The 18,374-nt window shown below is 44.4% G+C and overlaps 1 protein-coding gene across 1 annotated transcript in view; it reads right to left on the bottom strand.

Annotated features, from left to right (window-relative positions):
* ca10a (carbonic anhydrase Xa) overlaps positions 1–18,374 on the bottom strand; it is a 203,410-nt gene that overhangs the window by 116,968 nt on the left and 68,068 nt on the right. Inside the window, exon 3 of the mRNA XM_070927353.1 lies at positions 882–1,024. Within this exon, the coding sequence (XP_070783454.1) occupies positions 882–1,024 (143 nt within the window). The remainder of the gene's footprint in view (positions 1–881; positions 1,025–18,374) is intronic.

The raw sequence follows: 18,374 nt of genomic DNA, 5'->3' as shown, positions 1-18,374 counted from the left end.
GTGATGTCCTCAACTCCGGACACGCTGCAGGGTAGCTGCTCTCAAAGTGGAGTCCTTGAGGGAGCAGCAGGGGAGCTCTTGCGAAAAATGTATGAGTGACTACTCTAACCGCCGGTTTCCCTACCAATTCTATTCTACTCTCTGAGCGGGGACAGATAATGCCATTCATTTCTAAATGGCTAAACTCCTCCAATAAGAGGTCCGAGGGACCAGGACAGGGGACGTGGCGTGGGTCTATTTTTGGATCTGTTACATGAAGACATCTACTGTAGCAGTGTGCCTAAACCGCAATGCGTCCTATATGCTCCATCATTGCCCAAGGCTAACCCTGTGCTCACTGCTGGCATGTAAACATATACTAATAATAACATTAATCTCACCATGCTACTGTGCACTTTTCAGAGCAGCCCATCTGTGAGGGCTTCCCAATTAGCTGCCGTCATATGGCACAGGATGGAACACATTTCTGATACACGCTGTCCTCGGTGCACACCACTGTGCACAGGAGAAAATAATAAACAATACGCTCGACTAATCTGCCGTTCGGCTGCGGGATTTCATCTGTAAAGCCCTTAAGATAATGTTAAGGCTTTTCTTGAGCCAGAACACAACCATTGTGCATCTCTGAATAGGTGAATTGTTCCGTATCTTATCTCCAGGAGAGTGTTCGTCGGACGAATAGCCCACATTGTCTGCCAACACAAACAGCTGTGAGGAGCATCAATCAGGGAAAACACACCTTATCAAACTACAATAGCTCCGAAAGAACGACCAGCACAATAGTGACGGGCACTAAAGCAGTGTAGTGCAACATCTCTGCAACCAGCAACACAAAAAAAAGGAGAGCGTTTGTTTGTTTGTGTGTGTGTGTGTGTCTTTACCTTGCGTCCGCCTGTGTTCAGTTTTATGGGCGTGAGGAAGGGGTCAAAGATCATGTGGCTGGTCTCGATGTTGACTGGCGACTGCCTCTTCCCCACCGAGCACAGGTTCCAGGCAGAGTTTACCAGCCCCCAGAACGACGGCACTGCAACAGGAAAAGACAGAGGAGGTGTTCAAAAAGGTGGGTGGGTGGGGGGGGGGGGGCGAGCATCTGCACCAACGAGATAGGAGCGCATTCCAGCGAGAGGTCACAGTGACCGGCAGTTTGTGCTTTTAAGTCAGACCTGCCAGACTCACAGAGGGAGAAATGTAATTAACAGGGGTCAACCGATTTGGAACGCGGGTCGGTAGAATACCTCGTTTAGTTCATGGCCAGATCATTGTGCATTTTCCTGTACTTATTATGTCGTACTACGGATCAAACCTTGTGCAGGGGGAGTAACAAGAACATAAATCTGTACATGCAATTCATACGTACTGTGTGCGCAGCATGCACGTACATGCCGATTGTAAGTGGAAGAAATGCAAATAAACACATAAAAGCATATAAAAGAATAATTCTTACACAAAATGAGATACTTCCCAGTTGAAACCCCGCTCTCCCCAACTCCCATGCCCACTCTTTCCTCTTCATTAATTCATGCAGCCTTCATTCAACCCGCTCCAATGAGAGCACTTCACTCTCTCTTTTGCATGGCCGCTCTTTGTACACAAGACAATAAAAAGCAAAAGGAAAAAAAAAAAAGAAAAAAAAAGAAATCATACATTTAAAACTGCAACCCAAAACTTACACCCCATGAAACCATTCGCCACCGCTGAAGGACCCAGAGTAGGCCATCGACATGCATGACCTGATCTTCATCAATACAGCCTCCAGGTACATAAAGTATATCTATGTTAAGGGAATACAAGCACCGTGCACACTTACAAAAAAGAGCACAAACCGCACTTGATTGAATTATACAATCAAGAAAAAGCCAAAGAAAAGCCAGTGAGCTTTTTAAAAAGGTGTACTAGAGTAAAAAAGTTTCACGTCTGCGCCTGTGTTAAAGTGGTGAATATGTGTCACTTGACTACAAGGACAGACCTTGAGTTAACTTTCCACCATTACCTCATAGAAGTTTTTTCATAAATACCGATGTGCAAGATCAGATCAAGCTGATATATTACAATTGGTTTCGGTTAAAGGGGCGGTCCAGCGATTTAGCATCGCACTTCCACGAAGTTGGGAGACTCAGAAAGATCACAGATCTGAGGAAGAATGATCAAAATCAAAGCGCCAAAAAGGCGAAAACATCCTGACATCCCGAGTCCCAAAACTAAAACAAAAGATCCCGCATTTTCCCGCAACGGGTTTTTGTCGAGTTACCCCCTGATGGCATCACTGCGACGTCATCAGGCTTGCGCGGCTTCTCCGGAGCCACAGGAGACACCGCCACACAAGTGTTTTCACCGACCGTTTGTCACTCCCCATGACGAGTAAACTGATTTGATGTGTAAACTTGGTGGAGTGGAGTGGGCCCTTTAAGGAATTGCCATCACATAACCCTAACCCAAAAAAAACATGCTGTTCCTCGTGTGTTTGTCGGAATCCACTGAATTTAAAGTGTAAAATAATTCAGGAACTGTGACAACTAAAACAACACAACAGTGAGTGGAGCTCTGCATCACTCCTGTGGAAAGATTCGGTCACCTTGGATACTTGCGAGCGTTTTTTTTTTTTTTTTTTTTTTAGGAGCTTAATTGAATTCATTTTGAATGGGCTCCCATGTGCCCGTGCACCAGAAGATACAGCAGCACGGATTGCTGGTCTCATACCAATGTGAGAATCAGGAAGCTTTAGTGGGCAAAACTAATCTGCAATGACTTTTCAGCAATTTGGTCTGAATAGAGGAGATATTACAGAAGTGAGAGAAGTGGAATCGGCCTATAATCAGCTAACACATGTACTATAAGGCTGAGAGGACAGGATGGCACAGCGAGAGTATGTCAGCGCCGTGGGCGTGATAGGCATCTCAGCCAGTCATTTTCTTATGTAAGACTTGGCCACCGGGACCAAGAATTCAATTCCTTTAACAGGGTAGGAAGCAGAGGCTTATCACCGTCAACTCTTAACAAGAGGCAGTTTTTTTTTTTTTTTTTTGGGCTACAATATATGCTGGAGCCTAAAGCAGCATTTTCCATTTAGGAACACGGTATTGAGCAGAAATGAGTCACTGGGATGTGCTGTGTTCAAATTCCACTGAGATTTCCAACAACAACAACAACAAAAAAAAAAAAGAAGCGTTGAGATAATTTGAAAATATGCAAATTCACGATGAATGAGAAGGAAGCAGACACGGCGCAGCGCTAATTCAAAGCGAAAGACCCAGCGAGTCAACGAGGCCTTGCGACACTCTGAGCGGCGGAGGCTGTTTGCCGCGCTCACGCAGCAGACGTTTAGAAAAAAAGCGGAGTATTCGTAACCCTTTCTCAACATGAACATGTCAGAACGTGTTAGCCGGGGGTTCGTGCAGATTTCACGGCGTCTCCCACCGTGAATGAATAATCAGCAGAAAGCGTTTGGCTGCGGTGATTCAGCGAGCGCGAGTGATGGAGCTGTCTGAGCTAAGAATTGTGTTCTTACCTTAAAGCTGCACCCAGTGAATATGCTTATATTAACAACGGGCCAAACGGAGTGCGTGCATTGTGAAAGGTGTCGCTTGTAATAACAAACCAACAGACATTCATGACCCCAACTCTGCAGTTCCCCCTTAGTTCCACAGGGGACACTGTTTTAGTTATAATATCCGATAAGCCCAGCGCGACCACCATCAGACATTTAGCCGCTAAGTAGCCAGGTACTTTGGAGACAACAAAAAAAAACACGACGTGAATATAAGACTAATGTCGCTCTGCGTCTGCTGGACGTGTAAATAGACTTTAGAAAAAGGTAACACATGATATGTTAGTGTTCTGTTTTCAGTTTGTTCTGCTGCCCCCAAGTGGCCAAAAAAAAAGCAATGAATGCAGCTTTAATATTTTGAATTAAATGATCATTCCAGTGTATTACAACTTGTTTTTTTTTAAACTTTTGTAGGTTTGGTCGTTATTTCATCAACAGTTGTGACAACTTTGCATTGACTGAGGAGCCCTGGGGCCCCAGAAAAGACCCGAATCGCTGCGTCTACTGGTTTGTGGTATTGTGATTTATTGACACGATAGGGACCTTAAGATGGGTCCTGCTTTGTTACCTAATGTTAAGAGCCCTGTCTTGGTTAAAATCCTAAGGTCTTAAAGGTGGCACCACACTTACATGGTGGATATCACTAAATATGTTTGACGAGCAGGTTAATCCAGGATAGTCACAATGGACAGTTTGGGGAAATAGTTTTACAGTCAGTCCTTGTTTTCTCTTCCGAATAAGTCGGGCTAACCTGGGGGTTCGTTTACAACCTGAGTGTTGTTTTTTTTCTTTTTTAGGGCTGTCTTTGCTTTCCCAGATTTCAGCAACTACTGTGACTTGGTGAATATAATGCGAATATTGCCAATGGGAATGCTACAAAGCTACAAAAATAAGACCAAAGTTGTCATAAACCAGAATGTGATCACCGAAGTGACTTAAAGCAGTACAGTAGGTGATAGAATTCCACATAATACATTTAGTTTTAAATGCGACGTAGGAAATGTGGATCAGATGTTTCTTTTATCCACTTGAAGGTCATAAGGTCGGCTGGGCTCAACACGAACCGGTCCAGTGAGCAAGCAGCTATCATTAAAGCTGCTTACAGAGAGTATCCCTGAAGCTCATGAATTATTCATCCAAACTCACATCTAGCAAGAGTTGAGGTCACACCTCGATATAGCGTTTAAAAATTAAAAATAATGCCGCTGTAGCAACCACAGTTACGTGTTGACACAATAAGCCCCTCAGTCTCACAACACTGGGTCGCACTGCAATAGAGAGCTTTGCTTGGTAATCCCGCCGAAGATGGGAGCTCTCTCTCTGTGAGCCTTCCAATTCTTTGACTTTATCACGTTCGTGAAAACAAAAAACAAAAAAAATACACCGGAGTAAAATAGTAAATACTGTAGCTTCATGAGATATGCCTCTAAACTTGACCTCAAATACAATGTTGGACAGTATGCTGACTCTCAGAGTCCTTGCGCACCGGGAGGCGAGTTTGCTGCCTTTATTTATGTCAGCAGAGTGTGGCGGTGCGCTTTGTCTGCCAGTCCAGCAGCAGCGGCAGCAGCAGCAGCGGCAGCATGGGACGAGATGTGTGGTCGCCGGTCATTCACAGTCTCTCTCTCTCGCTCTGAAAGCGCTGACCAGTCAAGTGCAGCGTTTGACCGAGATGCAGAAGGAGTCTCTTTTAAGCTCTGCGTAACATATCAGTGGCAGGCACAGCTTAAGCTACTTCACGGTGTGAAAAAGGCCAAGTTTCTTAAGGAAGCGCTGCAAGGTTTGCTGCAAGAGCAGTAGGACAGTCCCTCCTATCACGGCCTAACCCTAACCCTAGGAACCTAACGAAGGCCAGATCTCAACCCAACCGAACACCTGTGGGAGATTTTAGGAGGACACGTCAGACAGCGCGCTCTCTATAAACCACCATCATCGAAACATCAAATGATGGTTGGTATCTCTTTGAAGAATGGGAATCCCTCCAGCAGAGTTCCACGCGCTTGGAGAATCTGTGACAAAGGTAGCGGCTCCTGGAAGCTCGCCAGGGAACAACACCTTATGAAAAACCTGCTGGGTTTTCCTTCCTAATGTGTCACCTATCTGTATATGTCCACAATCACCCTGGTTGATGCAAATCCATGACTGGTTAGAATTGCAGCAATATTGATTAAAAAAAAATGTGTATTCTGGTCTCTGGTACTGGTCTGGTCTCCTGCCCTTTTGAGTTTCCAGGATTGAGCATGGCGAGGATGGTAAATTCTGGAATCACTGTTGCCTCAAGAACGTCAATATTGTAGGACTCTGCAAAACCCAAGATAACACTTAGTGACAACCTTTTCGGTGACATACGATAAGGGTGTGTTTATGGCAAATAATATATATATCTATATATATATAGATATATATATGCTGGAAAAATTGCACAGCCCACCAAAACACTGGACCAATATGTTAATAATTACACCACATATACGGTATTGGTTATTCTTCTTCAGTCTTTGAAATCATTTTGTTCATATTTCTTTTTCAAATTCATATATATATATTTTTTTTTTACTCCATTTCTAATGATTCTACTTTATTGCACACGAGCCTTTTATCGCGGCCTCGAGAGGATTCCACCTCGCACATCGGGTGAGCGTGTGACAAACAAAAGCTGTGAATCTTGAATTTTGAATCATATGCAAATTCTGAGGAGCTATAAATGGTGTTGGTAATGACCCACAAACCACTTTGTACCATGGGGCAATGGAATCCTTACTTCTCACTCCTTTTAATTAGCCACATGAGTTGGCAACGCAGACCAATGGGAGCAAAGCATTAATGAGCTACTGTGTTAGCACATTGTACTAAAGCCACCCAACAAGCGCTGCTCAGTTCAATCCCAGGACCCCCCCCCCCCCCCCGCTGTCTGTAGAGTCATTACCTTATCACTGTCTGTCTATGGGAGAGAAAAGCAGCAAAAACAGAATGAAAAAACATGAAAAAGGTGGGCTGAGTTATCGTTTGTTAAAAAGGTAGCATTGAATAAGGGAGGGAGGTTCGGGGGAAGAGATAGAGAGAGAGAGAGAGAGAGAGAGAGAGAGAGAGAGAGAGAGACCTGTTCTGATTCAACATCCCTCATGAAAATGACAGGAAATCTATGTGCAGAATGGGAATTGGAGTGTGAGCGAATCGATCCATTAAAGCCGGGCCCCTTGTCGTAAAATGTACACATAATTATTAGCCGTTGATAGATTCCTGAATGCAACTTCAGCGGCAAGGGACATCACTCACTGCTGACAGAGGCACAAGCAGCTCTGTCAATACACCCCCCCCCCCCCCCCCCCCATAGCACTGATACTCCTGTATTTCACGGCTGCTCGCGAGCGTTAGAGACACTTTCATTTCTTATTGGCGCGCTATAAAAGTGGACAGGGATATATGGCGTGGCCTTTTGCAGATGTCGGACAGAGTGGATGTGTAATGCCCAACTGAAAAGGGCAACCAAGGGTGGGAGGCTTCTGTTTCACGGCCGGCCCTCGTCACACTTTTTTTAAATTTCTTTTTTTTATTAAAAGGGCCTCAGCAATTAGGATTCCACATGGGGCGGAACATGGTTTGGGCTGATTTAGCAAAAAAAGAAAAGAAAAGAAAAACAGCATTCACAGCAGTTGAGTAGCCAACATAAAACAATAATTACAATCTTTCCAGCTTCTTACGGTGCACTACATATCAATTTGTCATCTCCCTGGCAAACAGTGCTTTGTGTAGTACAGTTAAAGGACCACGACAAAAGTCTTTTTTGCGAGGTTTTGCTCCTTAGTTCCAAAGCGTGCAATACTGTGCATTATGAGATCTTCCATCACGCTATACGGATATATCATGGTGTCGATATAAGGTGGTGTTTTAGACTAAATCCAGTCGGTTAAGTACCAGAAAAATGAAGGTACTTGTACTTATAGACGCACTGTCTATTTCCTGCCTTTCCAGACATCTATTGATTTCCATTCATTTTCCTTTGTGGGATACAAATGTGGTCACAGACAGCTTGAAACATGCACCAAGTCTGCGTATATATATTTTTTAGCTTTTTTTGTCAGTGTTACATTACATTGCACAGTAAAGGTGATCAAGGGCCGACTGACTGTAAATGTTTTCTCTACGTTACCTCAATAACCTCAATAGTACCAATACAGACATACTGTACAAAATACTATCATCTGTATTTTCTTTCTAAGTCTTTTTTATACGTCTCTTTTTATATTGTCTTAATGTCTTTTTATGTCTTGCCATTTGAATTGTATTGTTGTTGAAAGGCACTATACAAACAAACTTGCCTTGCCTATTGAATACTATACATAACACTACAAGGAGGCATCATAGGAAGCCCCTGATGCAGGTTTTATTTTCTTGCAGCAGGGATATCCTGCTGTCAAATGTATTCAAATTGCTTTGCTAATTCCGTAGCCTAGGCGTCCTGTGAAGTTGTGTACGATGAAATATATCGGATCAGACTCGGCAGACGCTTGACATTATAAGATGAGGATCAAAAATAAGTTGTCAGCACATCCCTGCTTTGGACCGAGTGCCATGACTTTCCAAAGGACCCCTTGACCTTTTGGGCCCCCGGGGCTGTGTGTCCCGTAGACCCATTCAGCTATCCAGTAATGTCAAGATGAATGTAGTACATGGGCTAAGACAGATGGGCCAAGATGCGGAGATGTGGTTTCGCATGCGGATTCACACATTTACAACCTCAAATAGCGACAAGAGGAGCTGGTTTTTCAGGATCTTAAGAAATTGTGGCAAAGATTTAACACTGATGAGTGCTGCTTTCGCTCACCCACGTATTTAACTGACATTTAGGAGGAAATTTGGACTTCGCTACTAAGTTTGAATTCGCCATAAGCCCTAGTTAGCCTAGCCAGAAGCGCATTTGGGGAAAACAGTGAGAATCTACACCCGTGAGGAGGAATGTTGCCCATTACAGTCACGTGTCATCGCTTAGTCCGACAGAATGGATGTTTTCCCACATAAAAAAAGAATCTTGGCCCAGAGCTCGGTCCTCGGCGTGGGCGTGTGAGGCCATGCCTGCAGACTAATTATGCGGCTGCCTCGGCCGGGTGTGAGGAGCACGCTGGGTCGTCCCTGTGGGCTTATTAGAGTCCAGGGGTTGCGGGTGAAGGTGGGATCCGGGGTCTGAGGAGACACTCACCGGACAATTAAGCCCTACATTAATTACTTGCACGGGCCGAGTAGCTCACAGATAGCCGCGCGGTTGTAAAATCCGAAGCCTGGAGAGACGTAGTTTCTCATTATCGGAGAGCAGCCTGGAGAAAGCTTATAGCGACATATGCGGACACAAACAAAGGGGTGAAAGACGCACCCGATCCCAGTACAATGCAGCTATACCACAGACTACTGCAGCTACAGAAGTACCGATTTCCAAATGACACGAAATGAGATGCATGCACACATCAAAGAGCACATATGCATGCCCACACGCACACACACACACACACACACACACACACACACACACACACATATAAAGACCAGTGTTGCTGGCTGCAGAGGTATGCATTTCATTAAACAGGCCCAGGCGCAGAGATAGCCTTAATGAAATGTCTTTATTCTGTCAACTGGATATGGATGAAAAGTTAAGAGTAATAGTCTTTGGGAAACAGTTGGGAATTGGAGAAATGCAACGTGCACCCACACCCACACACACACACACACACACACACACACACAAAGCCACACAGCCTTCCTCTCCCTCTCCTGCTCTCTTCCTCTCCAAAAGACCCAGATGCATCCTGTACATCAATGTATTGGATGAGCTTCAAGAAAAGTATAGAGAGAGAGAGAGAGAGTGCCTTCCTTTTTGTAACTGCTGATGCAAAGTTGCAAATTTGGCCGCAATGGGAGAGAGAGACTGAGAGAGAGAGAGAGAGAGAGAGCGACCTAACAGCTTGGGGATAAATGCTTACTTAAGCAGGTATGGAAACCAACATCTTAATGATAATGAATGTCTAAGAGCAGCATTAACGGAGCTGTCATATTCTGCCAGCTCTCAATTTGAAACACCGCTTGAGCGCTGCTTGTTTACTCACTGGGGGGGGGGGGGGTTGCTTTATATAAAAGCTGTGGACAGGGACCAGGTGCAGTACATTTATGAAAAAGTTGTTTTTTGGGGTTTTTTTTATTTTTGAAGCAGAGGGAACTTGGAGACCGTAAAATTAAGAGGCTTCTGGGTCAAAAAGTAATGGTGTGTTGAGGAGGGGGGGGGGGGGGGGGGGGGCAGTATACAACACACATCTTTGCATGCAGTTCTTGGCTTGTATGAAAAGTACCTGTAACAGTAGCAACTCTCCAGATAAACGCAACTCAGGCAGAAAGACGAGGCAAACACTATAGACTACGTTAACTCACTGTTCCTAATTAAACAGGAGCAACGAATGCAATCACGCAGAACACTCTATATGGAAGTGTTATATACATTAAGCTCATAATAATGATTATATTCATTAGACAAGCTCACGGGCAGTAGCAATGCCTGGGATCATTACTGTTTTACAGTCAGTGACTGGGGAACACAACACTCTTATGCAAAAAGACTCTGACAGAGATTAGTATGCAGTGCGGAGAGATCAGGACCTTGGACAGCTCTAGCTGCAAGAGTGGGAGAGATGGGCTGCGTCTGGAATGACTTCCACTATTTCATTTGGGTAGCTACACTGTGAAATTGATGCACTATATATATACACAGATATATACATATACACACACACATATATATATACACACATATATATACACACATATATACATATACACATATACACACATATATATACACACATATACACACATATATATATACACACATATATACACACATATACAGACATATATATACACATGTACACATATATACACATATATACATATATATATATACACATATATACATATACATATACACATATATATACATACATATACACATATACACATGTACACATATATACACATATATACATATACACATATATATACATACATATACACATATACACATAGATACACATATACACAAACATATGTACATATATACATACACATATATATACACATACACATATACACACATATATACATATATATATACATATACACATATATATATACATATACACATATATACACATATATACATATACACATATATATAAATATACACATATATACATATATACACACACATATATACATACACATATATATACACATATACACATATATATACATATATACATATACATATATACATACATATATACACACAGTATTTCCTAGAAATTACGTTTGTACATGACTAAATTGTTTACATAATTGCGTTGTGTTGACAAACGTAATTGCTGCCTGGATTACGTTTCTTTAAAGTTTCTTTGGCGTGAATGAAACATTTATGTACGGCGCACAGCAAAGTCCAGGACCGTGACACCAGAATCCGCGGTTTCGCGTCCGGACTCCTGTCTGCGGTCAGGGTTCAGGCAACGACAGCACTTTGGTTAAGGTTGGGGGAAAAGACTGATTCCAGTGAAATGTCAATCGAAAGCGTTGTGTCTCGAGTCACCGTGGACTTCTTCCTGTGTCGAAAACAGACTGCGATCTTTCCATAACCCTGACCACCAAGTGCCGCGACACTGGATGGCGTATTGCAAGGTTGGACAGACAAATGAAAAACATTGTCACTGAACATTTCCAACATTTTAGTGACTTGCCAGGCGCGTTAATTAGCAACATTTCCTCATTGTGTTGATAGAAGATCACCACGTTCCCCTTAATATTTGCTGTTGCACATTAGTTATATATAAAAGTAATTTACCTGTCCACCTGATGCCTGTTCTCACTTCCCTCAACAGTCTCTCTCTCTCTCTATCTATAGATATATATATATATATATATATATATATATATATATTCAGAGTTGTGGCAACACAGTGCCTTCAAAAATTCCCACAAAGGATTGAGAGTTGTCGCGTCCATTTATTTCGGTTATTGTGACAGCAAGTCATGCGGCGTGTCACCCGTCAGTGGAGTTCAGCGACCTCACCTGGACCCGGTGGGTCGGGTCAGTGCTGATTTTTTTACCCAGGCATTTTACCCAAACCCTCTGTGAATAATCTAATTAATTCTTTTTCTTTTTTAGAAAAATAAGGATCCGAAAACGAAAACACACACACACACACACACACACAAACAGTTGGTGCTGCAGGTGAGGCACTCTCAGGTCATAGCGGAGACTTTTATCACCTGGTCCGCAGCGGTCCCATTACCGTTCATCAATAGGCCCTTTTTTTCTTTTTCTTTAATCAGCTATAGCATTAGCGCTAATGGGGCTAACACTGACGATAAGCAGAGCAAACCGTAAATCAGCAGGCTGCTATTACAGGCAGGGTGCCGCAGGTACTTCAAAGTCTTTCAAGATGCACAAGTATTGAGTACTGTGTGTGAGGCCGACGGAGGCCAGAGAGGCTGTATTAACCCGAGGAGTGCGGGGGTCTTTAGTCGGGGGTTTCCATCCACATGCAGCGCAAACTTTAGCGGAATTTTGAGAAAACCTGCAAAAGAAAATGCAAATTTGTACACATTTTCATCTGTATTTGTCTTTCCATCCACCTCCGGCAAGCTTAAAAACCTTTTGCGATGTTTTTTATTTTTGGGGCGTTTTCCACTTATGACGCGTATATTGAAAATGACCAGGCGGATTGAGAACGCCCGTGCACGTTACAATTCACTTGGAAATGCATCACAATACAGGCGCTAAAGACGCTCCAGCTGCCACTTTAAATGCACAATGTACCGAGACTAGAGTACATTGTGCTCATTGTTGACCTGCTGCAGGGAAGTCAGTGCCTTTCCAGGACCGCCGTGTGCTCGTGCCTTTTTCAAGTTAATAAATTATTAAAACATCAATTATATGCACAGCGCTAATTTTCTCTTCTTAATTTTCCAGCTACAGTACAAAGGAGCGCTGCTTGACCCGTGATATAAAAGCCACTATAAAATTACCTTGTACCAATTTGCATTTGTTATGGCCAAGTGCATTGAGAAATTGCATTCGCAAAACTCCTGAATTTAAGAGTACGAGCGTAGTCCAAGGTGTGTGTGTGTGTGTTTGGGCGCTCTCAGGGAAATGATCAGTGACAGTGGGTCTTGTTTGTGCTTGTCTTGTGATGCTGGGGTAATTCTGCTGGCCCAGTACAGCGCAAAGGCCTCATTAGCACTGCCCAGTCAACAGAACAATAAACATGCCAGTCAAGCTAACTCCTCCTGTCATGTTCTTAATGGTCCGGGATACACAAGCTGGCGGCCAGCAGAGGCCTCCGCTCTCAGGGGCGGAATAACAAATACGCCTTCCCTGGGGCGAGTGCGGAGGGGTAGTGATGGAGGAGGAGGAGGATGTGGAGCGCTACTCTAAAAGAGAGAAGAGAGGAGGAGATTCGTCTTCTCGATCAGGGCGTGTTGTAAGCAGGGACATCGCAGGGGTGTTTTGGCCGGAGGTTGCGGAGCGAAGGTGCTTTAACAGATGAGGGCGTCTCAACACATTTCCCAACGAGTGAGAGGAAGTGTGTCCTCCGAGGGCAGACAGGGGCGCCAAAATGTCTTGGTGGCGAGAAGAAGGCCCTCGGTTTGAAAGCAACCCCTTTGGCTGGGGCCTTTTTTAAAAAGCTTCATGTTCTCTGTGTGGCTTTCCTAAGACATGCATGTTGAGTGAAAAGGGGGATATTGCCCCGCAGTTTCTCTATTTGTGTTAAGGGTTCAATATGCTTCAAATGAACTTCAAGGTTCAGTAGTGGCCGGATGACACGTCCAAGGACACTGTGCAAGAAGGAAATTGCACAAATGGGGACAGTCTCTCTAAAGCCTTCATGATGTTCCACTCAGCTGTGCACACACACACACACACACATACACACACATACACAAAAACAGGAGTAGTTGAGTGAGAAAAGAGAAGCTCAAACCCTGCCTACTTCCACACCTCCACGTACTGTTCCTTACCAATCGCTGCACAAAATGACCGTCGGGCCGTCCGTTTTTGAAAAGTTACAAACGTTGTTGGACTAAACTCTCCTGACTTTACCATCGGAAAGGGGGCTTTGCACGCTGTTGGATGACCCGAGAAGCGCCTTGTGTGAAGCATACCGAGGCCTTTAAGGCCGTGTTCAGACCAACATGATCAATACCTACAAAAAAAATTCAACCGTCCAATTCATTTCATGACCACTGCATTGCCGCTGCTAGTTGACGCTGACCGTGAGACATTTCCATAGCTGTAAAATCCAGTTTTTTTAGTATCATGAAGTTGCTTTTCAGTATTTTGCCATCTGCTAAACCTCCAAAAAGTAGAACAAAATGAATTTGCACATCCTCGCAAAATAGGGGGCGCAACAAAGGTTAATGATGTGGCAGCCCACCAAGCTGGGTTTCAGTCTTTTTGTTTCGGTAGGCCAACGAGACAGCAATGGCAAAAAGGTTCATTCCAGGTACATATTTGTGCCGTTGACTCCTGTCTCACAACTGTTTGCATGCCATGTCTCTTTTGTGGTGCTGCTTATGTGTCCTATACATTGAGTTTTCCTCTCCCACCAAAAAAACCTGGTCCAACTTTTGCAAAAACAACGCCGTGTTCGCTCCGCGACGGGCCCGATGACCTGTCCCGGGGACGCGCCGTGACTCGCGCCCAGTGCGTTCTGGTATAAGCTCCAGCTCCCAGTGACCTTTATGTCCCCCTTTTGTGAATGTTCACATAGCATGTGATGAAAAGGAAACCGATTTGCATTTTTCCTGCGCCAACTTTTTCCAAAGACATTTTGATAGAAACGTAACTCAATAAAACAAACCGACAGCAGTGACAAACTGTCAACGCGGTAAACCACAGCAGCATTAGCAACTTGTCCTTATCTGAGTCTAATATGGCTAAATAGTCTTATCTAGGGAGAGAGTGTCAGTCATTTGCTGTGTTAATTACTGGCAGATCTTTTTGAGGGCAGACCGCAGACTTCATTTAGAAGCCCATTCCCCCGACTGATAGGCACCTTGCGACTCGCGGCAAATTGACTTTTATCCTGGGGAGTGTTGCGTCACTAACTCAGCCCCCGTGGAGACCAAAGACAGGTACGAGCTGAAAAAAAAAAAAAAAACCAAAAAACAAACAACTGCAGTAATAATTACCTAAAGGTAAAAGATCCACGGCTCTGCCAATCTGTCCCGGGGATAATCTGCTTTTTGCAGATAGCTGCGCTGTGAAGTCGCCTGTATTGAAAACAGGTGGACGTCTTGTGGGGAAAGCGGAACATAATGGGCAAAATGTTTAATGGTCCTTCTTAAAAAAAAAAAAAAGAGTTTGTGATATTGGCTCAGCGCACCGCAAGCGTGGAAGTTTACACAGCCGAGATTGAGGGAAACAACCTTGCTGCATGCGGCAGAATGAGACTGAGGGCTAGCTCGTCTTCCAATTTCCCACAGCTTTGTCTCCATTTCGATCACAGCGGGGTGCTCGGGCCTCCTCAACAGTCCATGTCATTACACTTTATTGTGGTCCGCCGGACTACGTGGCGAGCATGTCCAAGCATGTACGTGGGCTTATATGTAGCTCCAAACCCCTGGGAGAACGTGCAGGGATAATCTTCGCCCCCCCCCCCCCCCCCCCCACACACACTCCCCCCTCTCTCTCTCTCTCTCAGGTCCTAGTCTACATGGATGAAGGAGGAACATGATTAAAACGCAGAGTGGCACTGACTCCAGTCCTCGGGGGTCAAAACGTAACATCTCTTGAAGAAAGTAAATGAGAAAAGCGCGCGCGGGGGGGGGGGGGGGGCTCACAACTCTGCGACTCCGCGTTCGCATTTACACCTTTCGCTTCATTGTTCAGTCAGAGTGGCTGTCGGGAACAACAACATCCAGGCCACTGCAACCCAGCTCAAAAGGTGACTGGATCCGGCCCCTCAAACCGCAGAGAGGGTCTTAACCCGGTGAACAATCCGAGGCCCTCGGCGTCCTCTGAAGGTCTGATGAAGCCACCGTTCCTGAAAGGACGCTGATAAGTCGCTGGCCGTGTTTCATTTTGGCAACGCTCGGAGACAGCGCGCGCACACCCTGAATAATAAAAGGAGTTTTCGAAATGTGACAATTGACCGAAGGACCCCGTTCCAGGCTAATGAATCCATTTCCCGCTTTTTACCTCCCTCCCTCGCGCTCATGAGCTCTGAATTTCAAAAAAAGAACCTTTGCACCAAAAAAAAAAAAAAAGGAGAGAGAATTACCACTGCTAATCTCTTGGCTAAGCGCCTGATAAGGTCCGGTAATAGAAATCATTGTGTCCGCTTTCATGTCCCCAAAAAGGGGACTTCAATGCCAGCAGACAATGAGAGTCCGTCTGCTTCTTCTTCTTCTTCTTCTTCTTCTTCTTCTTCTCAGGCTCATTTCAGAGGGAAAATATTAATAATGGCTTTTCTTTGACTCGGTCTGCCACTGCGTGGGTTGTTTTAAGCATAATGGCAGCCGAGTGACAGCATCAGCGCCGCTCTTGCCTCACTCTCTTTCCCACACACACACACACACACACACACACACACACACACACACACACACACACACACACAGCGTTCCCTGCTAATGAAGCAATGGAGAGCATTAGAGCTGAGAGCCCGGGCTGCTCGCTGTTGTCGCCGGGTATTAAAAACCTTTCCTCTCCCACTGGGCGACATGAAAGCCTCACACGCCCGCTTGCGGGATGGCGGGTGAGCTCGACCTACAGCTAATAATAATAATAATAATAATAATAATAACAACAAGAACAACGTGACTTTGTTCGAGATACCTGCAAGGTCTTGTCTCCCAAAGGAAGAGGTCAGAGGTCGGCAGTAGGTAAAGGACGGCAGCCTTGGAACAAATAGGGACTACGAATCTCGCTAAAGGACACTTCACGCGCGCCCGCTACAATACGGGCTGCAGCCTGTGCTTTCATGTGGAGGAAGTAGATGTAGAACTAGTCTATTCAAGGTTTCACAGAACCACATTGAAGAGTTTTATATATACATATATATACATATATATACATCATCTCTACCTCTAAAGACCGTGAAAAAAAGACCCACAAAAAACAAACAGATTCATTGCTTTCTTAGTTAATCCAATAGATGACACGCAGTGGGGCAGTTCCATACTCCAAAATCCCTAAATTTAGACTTGCAACAGCCATGAGCGGTCTGATTCTGGGCAGAGTATCTCTCTACTGTACTCTGCTCCCACCTGCTACCATAGATTTACAGCTAATCAATGCCTCATATTTCCGCGCTGATGGCACACACTCACCCAGCCTTCACCATGCATTTGTGTTTTATCTCCGGATGAAACATTTTGTCTGTAATGTCTCCAGACAGGCTTTCGGAGCCCTGAGTATACTAATGTACATTCCCATTATTCAAAAGGCACCTCAACAAAGAGATATGAATTGTGGTAGGAGAGTGTGTTATATCATGTCACATCATCCACAATGTGTTGGAAGCCTCTTCTAAAGACAGTGTGGGAGTGGGAGTGGGTGGAACGGAGACTTGGCTGCTCATTAATCTGGTCACCGTAGTCGACTCTCAGAGAAACAAGCACAAGTGACTCGCATGATGTACGGGATTGTAGTCTTCCTCTTTTAAATGCAAAGAAGCCCAAAAGCAAGCAGACAGGGGCCCTGTGAAGATGACATTTACAGGGCGAACCACCAGCGCCAGCTATTTTTTTCCCACTCATGCTCTCCCTCCCCATCCCTTCACGCTGTGTTCAGGGCCGTAGCCAGGATTTGGGAAGACACATTTTGAAGGCTACAGCGTAAATCTATGCTTTTTGAGCCTCACAGTAATCACTAAGGAAATCACGTCAGTGCCAATGGACTAGAATCCGAACGCAAGAGAAGTCATGAATATGGAACATTTCGAAACGACTACTTTTTCCAGTTCAGTTCCTCATTGCATTGAAATCGCTTTCGCTGTCAAACAAATTGAGCGTAACTGCGGCATCTTTCAGGTTTTTCCCCGAAATGACCTGACAAGTGTTCGCAGCACTCGTCGCTCAAGTTCATCCAAACAATATGCCACGATCGAAAAATCATTCCACCCCAGATGGGACCCACAATCCCTGGCTTAGGAGGCCAGTGCCTTATCCATTAGGCCACTGGGGCATTACACCTAAATTAAAACTTAATCTTTGTCAATACATGTATAAGCCCTTTAAAATAAGAAATCAAATATTGCAAATGTAATTCTTATTGGCAATAAAACATAAAAAAAGAAGAGGTATTTTTCGTTGTTGATCAATGAATTACAGTGATAAAGGATTAGCCCATTTCCCACCATGAATATTTTTACCACTCTAAATGAAAATGAGCAGAAACCGACCCCGTAACTGACCTGTCTGAGCGCAAAAGTCTGGACTTGTCACGTTTCGAAAGCACATAAATCAATGGTTTGTGAGCTCAGATCTTGAACGCAGCCTTTGGTTCCTGTGGCGTACCTCGTAGTTACTTGTTTTGGCCCCCCCCCTCGCCCACGGAGTGAACAGAATGAGTGGTTTGAGCAATTTGTCACCTTCATTTATACATATTAGAAATGAAACAATACAGAGGGCATGACCTTGGCGTCCTCACTGCAAGGTATGGGCCTTTTATCAATCAAATTCAATAAATCTGTATTGTCCCTGGAGGGCAATTCTACCATTGCTTTAGGAATGAGGGAGCCTTGAGCTCTGGAGCTCCTGAGCCCAGGGACCCTTTACTTCCTGGTGCAAA

The sequence above is a fragment of the Enoplosus armatus genome, chromosome 20, assembly GCF_043641665.1.
Source record: "Enoplosus armatus isolate fEnoArm2 chromosome 20, fEnoArm2.hap1, whole genome shotgun sequence".
NCBI classification, from domain to species: Eukaryota; Metazoa; Chordata; class Actinopteri; order Centrarchiformes; family Enoplosidae; genus Enoplosus; species Enoplosus armatus.
This window is presented reverse-complemented; position numbering and strand designations above follow the sequence as displayed.